General features: G+C 48.7%; 2 protein-coding genes across 3 annotated transcripts in view; one reads left to right on the forward strand and one right to left on the reverse strand.

The window, feature by feature from the left end:
* The window catches only part of CENPV (centromere protein V), a 3,689-nt gene extending 3,556 nt beyond the window's left edge, over positions 1–133 (reverse strand). The window contains exon 1 of the mRNA XM_042026594.1: positions 84–133. Coding sequence (XP_041882528.1) covers positions 84–133 — 50 coding nt within the window. The remainder of the gene's footprint in view (positions 1–83) is intronic.
* A 6,183-nt stretch (positions 134–6,316) lies between these two features.
* LOC121663727 (ubiquitin) overlaps positions 6,317–7,555 on the forward strand; it is a 1,464-nt gene continuing 225 nt past the window's right edge. The window contains exons 1-2 of one of the 2 annotated variants that reach the window (XM_042026298.1): positions 6,317–6,443; positions 7,389–7,555. The exon at positions 7,389–7,555 is cut by the window's right edge and continues 225 nt beyond it. In XM_042026298.1, coding sequence (XP_041882232.1) covers positions 7,395–7,555 — 161 coding nt within the window. In that variant the 5' untranslated portion in view covers positions 6,317–6,443; positions 7,389–7,394. Of the gene's footprint in view, positions 6,444–6,483; positions 6,637–7,388 lie in introns of those variants that run through there. The other variant, XM_042026297.1, reaches the window with a different exon arrangement.

Raw genomic sequence — 7,555 nt, forward strand, 5'->3', positions numbered from 1 at the left:
GGACACGGGACACGGGACACGGGAGGGGCCGGGGGGACACTGCAGGGAACAGGCTGTGAAGAAATCTTTCCCTGATATCCAACCTAAACCTCCCCTGGCGCAGCTTGAAGCCGTTTCGTCCATCCTTCTTCATTGCTACCTGGGGAAGGGACTGATCCCAGCTCGCCACAACCTCCTGTCTGTTGTAGAGAGGGGAGTTGTAGAGAGGGACAAGGTCCCCCCTGAGCTCCGTTTTCTCCAGGCTCAGCCCTGCCTGGTGCTCCAGGTGCTCCAGCCCCTTCCCCAGCTCTGCTCCCTTCTCTGGACACGCTCCAGCCCCTTAATGTTCCTCTTCTTATGCTGGGCCCAAAACTGACCCCAGGATTCGAGGTGTGGCCTCAGCAGTGCCCAGCACAGGGACACTCACTGCCCTGGTCCTGCTGGCGGCCCCTATGGCATTGGAACAGGCTGCCCAAGGAAGTGGTTGAGTCACCAACCCTGGAAGTGTTCAAGAAACTACTGGATGTGGCACCTGGGGACGTGGTTCAGTGGTGGACTTGGCAGTGCTAGGTTAACAGTTGCGCTTCATGATCTTAAAAGTTTTTTCCAACCTTAAGGATTCTATGATTTTATGCTTCCAGGACTGAGGCCAGGCATGCCAGTTATCCACAGGCACGAGTCTGAGGTTTTCCCTCTCACATATTCACGGATGTGAAGGTGCTCAGCAGACCTGAGGTGCTGCTGAAGTGTGGTGTTTCACATCTCTGCTATGAACAGCCCTCATTTAGACACAACATCGCTGTGACAGCACAGGATGTGCCTTTGGAAGTGTCAGGCCTCCCTGAGGTTTGAAGTCATTGTGTCAGCCTTGCAGAGAAATGGCTTCTAACAGGAATCCCACTTAGCTTTTCACTAATTCTGTTACCAAAGTCTTGAAAACAAGAGAGTACATACCTTAAAAAGCAAAAAACCAACCAAACCAAAATCGAACAATCAAAAAAACCCAATCAATCAACCAAATCAACAACAACAAAAAAATAGGAAAATGTGAAATCACCCCTTTAGTGGTAAATACCTTACAAAAGGTTATTCTTGAACACCAATGCTGTTTCTCAAGTAAAACTATCAATGCAGGGAAAAGTACAAAACTTGGAGGCATCCAAATCACATTTGGTTGGGGAAAAAAATAAACACTCCAAGGACAAAGCTTTGTGCCCAGTGTTGCAGGACTGGAAACTTCTTTTGTTTGACTTATAATCAAGAATTTGTAGTCAGCAGGACTTAATGTCTTGCTCTTTCCAAGAAGGGGAAAGATGTAAACAAGTGAGCTGAGTCTTGAGAGGCAAAGAGGCACCACAGGGTCCTGTGGCAGCCAGGAATATGGCAAAGCAAGAGGACACTGATGAATAAACATCCATCAGCCCTCTTGCCTGGAAAAGAGCTTTAAAAACATTTGACTCCAGTGTTCAGGCTGCCTCCTGAGATGGCACATGCCAGGATTTGCATAAGAATCCTGTGGCTCAGCACATCTTCTCCGATGATAGGAAAGGGCACCGAGTTACAATTTCCTGTTATCCCTTCTGCGAACCTCTGCTCCGGTTACTCATTCTAATGGAAGCACGATAATACACCCTGCGTGACAAATTCGTCTGGAGCTCCTGATCTGAGCCACTCCCAGACCTTTAGGCAAACCAGATTACATGTCAGTCACCTTATATTTTGGGAGGAAAAAGTCACTGAGGTGAAACTGGAAAGGCACTGAAACTGAGCCTGTGCTGGCTGCAGCAGGGATTCATCTCCCCTCGGGCATGGCCAGCACCACTCACAGGTTTCAGCCTACACAGTCTGTCCTGTCCCAAAACCCCTGAACTCAACATACCGAAAGCCAGAGTGTATTTTAGGAGCTCATTTTAGGATCTTGTTAGTGATCGATTCACACAAATGACCCTCGCTGTAAGACAGGAGCCACCAGCACTCGTACACGCTCAAAAAGCAGTTCCAGGAGAAAACTGGAGTGAGTTTGTCCACGTAATATCTGCAAATCTGTCACTTTCCGTGCCTCTCCACAATTAGTTCAGTTTATTTTAAATGTAGAAGCTGTTTTGAGAAGCTAAATTCTGTTCCCTTGTGATGTTTCAGGATAAAGAACTGGAGGACAAAAATGGAAGTGCAAAATGCAGCTTGGTTTCCTAAGGCCTTAGTAAAGAAATTGTTTCTCTTTTTTCATTCGTTTCATATTTTATCACAAAGGACTCAGAACACAAAACTGAGTCTCACATAAAAATCAATTCAAGAGCTTTACAGTGGAACTCTGGATGATGATAAATGTCACAGGTGTTTGAAAGCCCTAAATTTCAGTGGTCCAGTATTGTACTGTCAGTGTACCTGGGCAGCACCTTCCCAGGGCCCAGTGTTAACACTTCTCATTTCACTGCTTCCAAAGCTGATGCAATGTTTGCCAGGTTTTAGGAGAGGCCAACAGCTTGATGAAAAATGCATTTGCTGTTAAGCTTGAGAGGCAAAATGGAAAAGGAAGAATTATTCAGACAGATGATGGGATGGACAAGAGGAAAAGTCCAGTAAATTACAGTTGGTTCTGTGTAGGTGTCTCGTGATGCTCAAAGGCCAGCAGCGGCTGACGTGTTCAGTTTTAAAGTACAAAGGGGCTTTTCTGTGCATCTCAGCTCTGCTTGTATAACAATGACTCAGCTCTGCAGCCCTGGCTCACAGCCAGCATTGACATTCTGCCTGTAAGAGCATTTTTATTCCCAAAGCAGCACTGAAAGCAGCCGCATGTTTGTGGGTGAAAGAGAATTAGGAACTGTGGATGTTTTTTTTATCTAATAAGCAGGGAACTAGGAGTTGTGTATAGCTGACAGAATACTTAAAAAACCTGAGGTGGTTAAAAGTACGTGGTTTGTTCAGGGGGGGAAAATGTCCGTGCTTGGATTTTAGTCTCCCTGTGGTGGAGGGGGAAGCATTCTGGACGTTTTCCTCACCATCAAAGGACCCAAGCTGGATCTGAAAAAAAAATGCAGGGAGGTGACACCCCTGGGCTGTTCAGAACGGCCTTGACAATGTTTGTTTTTGTTCACTGTTACAGAGGTTCTGTTGAACACATTAACAGTGATTAACGGCGTTTTAGGGCTTATTTCTTCTGTCTGCCTGTTTTCCAGGGTACTTCCATAAAAACTTTTAAAAGTTATATCATTTCCAACAGTGCTGGAAAACCTTGCCCCAGAAAGCACAAGCTAAATGTGCTCAGAGGCAGCAGAGAGGAGGGGAACAAAGAGCTCCCTCTCTGCACTGCAGCTTGGATGGGATCCAAAACATTCCCGGGCAGGAGGCAGAGCGGAGAGATGCAGACAAGGAGCTTTAGAGCAGACCTAGTTATTAGCTGTTGCTTTCACTGGCACAACACGCAGGCACAAACCTGTGATTTCAGCCCAGGGTGGCTTTTTGAAATGCCCTTCGGACGTCTCCTTCCAGCAGAGCACGGGGAGCTGTCACACGTTCCTCTGGGTCACCCAGACCTTCCGAGGGAGACCTGCCCAAGCCTGTTTATCGTGGCGGCACAGATCTGAAAGCTGAATCCCATGTGTCCTACAAAGTTAAAATACACTTCAGACAAACAGGGAGACAGAGGAGTATCACTCATTTTCCTCTTTTTACTACCGATCTCTTTGTTTTTCTTAAAACTTGTTTTTCTTCTTTTCGCTCCTGAAGTTGGTGGCTTCTTAAAAACTTTGTTTAGTGAAGGTATTTTTAGCGTAAGGCTATAAAAACAAAACTGAGGGAGTTGTCTTTTATTGGCAATCTCAGAATATCACAGTCAATCTCACAGGACTTTGAATTATGACTCACTATTTGTGTAACCCTCCAGGCTGGCAGCACAGGGACAAGCAGTGACATGCCACTGCTGTGTTTGTCTCGTGGGTGGAACTGCAGCCAAGCCTGGGCCTTATTGCACTGGGACAGGCTTGGGGAGGCAATATTTATCTGTACAACTGTAAACAGGTGAATATAATTATGCTGTGTCATACACAGTGAGAGGCAGGTGTGAGTAATGGTATGAGATAGGAATATATAGATAGAGATATATATTTTTTTTTTTTCCTTGTGGCAAGCAGCCCTATTTTTGTCTGAACAAAGAACAGTAACTGGACTTGCCACACAGCCTCTGATGGCCAGGCTGGCTGTCCCAAGCTAAACCTGGTAGCTAAAGATAAACAGCTTGCCTCATTCCACATTGCTCATGTAAAAGTGAGACCTCGTTGCTAGGACATTAGCCTACATAAAAAACAGACCCAGCTTGTGTTCCAGAATGTACAGATTCGTTGGAAACATTTCCCTGACCCCAGATTCTTCTCTCCTGAAAGTAGGTTGCTCTGTACTACTGCCCAGTGACCTACTTTCAAAAAGAAATGTGTGTTCCCAACTGCAGGCCCCATGCCCTGGCAAAGGCTGGAGCCACCTGTGCAGTCAGAGCAGTCACAAGATACAGATTTCAGGGGTTTTCAGCTTTGCATTTATTTATATACAGTTCAGAGTCAGCTGCTCGATGGTTTTTATTCACCAAGAGCTACCAGAGAGAGAGTGGAATGTTTGTTAAATGCATGTGCTTTGGTACAGCCAGAACAGATTTAGCCATATTTAGAAAGATTAAAAAAAACAAACCAAGGGAGGGCTCCTGTGTTTTCTGGTTTACACAGAAAGGAAAAAAAATTACAGAAATTCCTCCTTCTCCATCTACAGGGACATCAAAAAGAGAAATATGCACCATAAAATCCTTAATAAATGTGTGATGTGCTCAAACACTGCCCAGGCTTTACATTAATCTCCAGCTTTACAAGATGTGGCCTTTCACATTTGTAAATATTAGTTATTCGTGGCCTTTCCTCTGGGAAGAGCGCCTGGGATGTGCAGCAAGCACAGGCCAGCCTCAGAGCAAACCTTCAGCCACCCTGGCACCACCAAAAGCAAACAAACGGGATATTGCCCAACTCTGCCTTTCGTCCTAAATTTATGTAGCCAAATAATATTTCCAAGGTTGGCTATTGCCATGGAGCTTTCTGAACTTTCCAGTTACCCTTTTTCCATCTTCCTGTTTCTACATTGTGAGCAATTATTGTTAGGATGATTTATTTCCTTTTTACTGTAAACCAGGAGGTGCTTGGAACCATGTTAGAAGAAAGGAAAGCAAAAGGATTTTGTTGTTGGGGTTTCTTTTTTTTTGGTGGTTTTGTATTTTTGTGTGGGTTTGAGGTTTTTTTAGGGGGAAATAGAGCAGCTCTGTACTGAATCTTGCCAGTCACACGTGTGCTGATGCTTTGTGAGTGGAGGATTTAACAAGGTCATCTGGCTTCACTGAAGGAACAGCAGATAAAGCTGCTAAAAAACACATAAAAACCATCTTGGATTTTGTGCACTCCAGCTTTAATATGATATAAAATTAGTTAAGAGCCAGTCTGAAAGGTATAATGAAGTTTAATTAACCCGAAGCACGTTTCCACATCAATTCACAGAAGGCAGCTGCCTCATAACTGATCAAAGCTTCCTGTTCTGGAGTTGAGTAAACAACCATTTGAATTTCAGATGTCAGCATTTCATCACAGGGCTTGTTTTACAGCCTCACATTAAGAGAATTAACTCGTCAGCCAGCTCCAACCAGTTCCACAGGCAGCTCGGGAACTGGGCCGCGTGACTGGGGCAGCTCGTGTGACGCACCGGGAGCCACCAACGCTCCTAAATTATGCTGTTTTTCCAACTTTGCTAACCGAGTTCTGCTTTTCCCGACGTTTCCTCTCAACCTTACAGGCCAGGACAAGCCCTACAGCCTGTCCCAGGCTTTTCCATGATGCCTCAGCCATCCTGGGGAAAGGGCTGCTCAGAGGCCCCAGTGGGTCATAAAACACGGCCACCAAGGCTCACCCCCCCTTTTATAGGGCACTTCTCCCCCAGTCCGTGCCAGGCTCTTCCCTGAGCACTGCTGGGATTCAAGCAGGGGCTAAAGAAGCCCCAGTATCGTTCCTATCCCCATCATTAACCCCAGTCCCCATCATAATCCCTCTCCCTGTCCCCTCATGGCCCCAGCTCCCCCCGCCCCCCCCCAGCCGAAATCTGCCCCGCCAGGCGGCTCCTCCTCAGCAACAGCGTGACCTCACCGCGCACCAATCAGCGCTGAGCGGCGCCGAAGCTTCCAGAGCTTTCCCTGCCCCCGCCGCCCCCGCCGCTCTCCAACGGCCCCTCCGAGCAGCCAATCAGCGCCCGCCCTGCGTCACGCTCCGCCAATCACCGGCGGACTTCCCGGTCTCCCCACTAACTCCTCACCACAGCGCCGTGGAGGAAACGGTTCCAGATCCATCCGCACCTTCCGAAATTTGCAGATTTTTAAGGGTCTGATCCCCTCTACTGAAACTCTGGGACCCCTTTGCCTGTGGAAGAAGCATTGGAGCGGGGAAAAGGCGAGTATTTTCCAGAATAGTGCTCTTTTCCTGGGAACTACTTTGGGGGGGGCGGATGGACACGTTCGTTTTGGTGGGCGGGGACTGTATGGCCAGCAGCCCTATAAATAAGGGCGGGTGCGTATTACGCGGCAGATTCTCGGTTCAGCGCCGCTGGATACACTTTGGGAGCTTTTCGTACAGGGCCGCAGACGTGAGTGCGCTGGGGGGGGGGGGGGGCAATCCGGCCCCCCCCCCCCGCCCCCCCCGGGCCGGGTGTTCTAGGCAGGACCGCACCAGGCGGGGTGGACGCGGCTGGGCGGTTTGCGGGAGGGTAACGGAGGGAGCGCGGGGCAGAGTAGCACGGTATTGTGTAGTGCTCTGAACCGTGTTGGTGAGAGCTGGGCGGATTGGGGGGGTAGAAATGAGGGTAATTCCTGTCCGGGGAGGCGGTGTCGTTACGGGGAAGATGGCGCGGGCTGAGCCGTCCCTCCCGGAAGGCGGCTGTGAGTCACTGCAGGGGCGGGGGAGCGGCGGCGCTGCCGCAGGGCGGGGCCGCGGGGCGGGCTGAGGGCTCCGTCCGCTGCCGCAGCGCGGGGGGGTCGGGGGCTCCGCTGCCGCATCGCCGCCCTCAGGGCGGTCCGGGAGTCCAGTGCTGCCCTGCGGGGAGAGAATGTGAGGGGCTTCGGGGGGGCTCCGGTGCCGCATTGCTGCACTGCGGGCATGAAGGAGATGGGATCTGGGGGCCCGCTAATGGGAGGAATTTGTTAAAAGAGTTCAGCTGACCGTGTCTCAAAACCAGGTTTAGTTAGTCGTTAAAAAACGATATTTTTTTTCACATTTCCTACAATGAAAATAAAAATTTTTAGCTGGTGGGAAATAATAGTAGTAATCCCTTTGTTTAGGATTTATTAAAGGCTTTACTTGATTAAGTGGCTATAGCTAAAACATTTGTGTTTTTTGCAGGCCAACATGCAGATCTTTGTGAAGACCCTGACTGGCAAGACCATCACCCTTGAGGTTGAGCCCAGCGACACCATCGAGAATGTGAAGGCCAAGATCCAGGACAAGGAGGGCATTCCTCCTGACCAGCAGAGGCTCATTTTCGCTGGCAAGCAGCTGGAAGATGGACG

This window comes from Corvus kubaryi, unplaced genomic scaffold (assembly GCF_017639235.1).
Source record: "Corvus kubaryi isolate FWS band 111438036 unplaced genomic scaffold, C.kubaryi_AGA036_p1.0 37284, whole genome shotgun sequence".
Classification (NCBI taxonomy): Eukaryota; Metazoa; Chordata; class Aves; order Passeriformes; family Corvidae; genus Corvus; species Corvus kubaryi.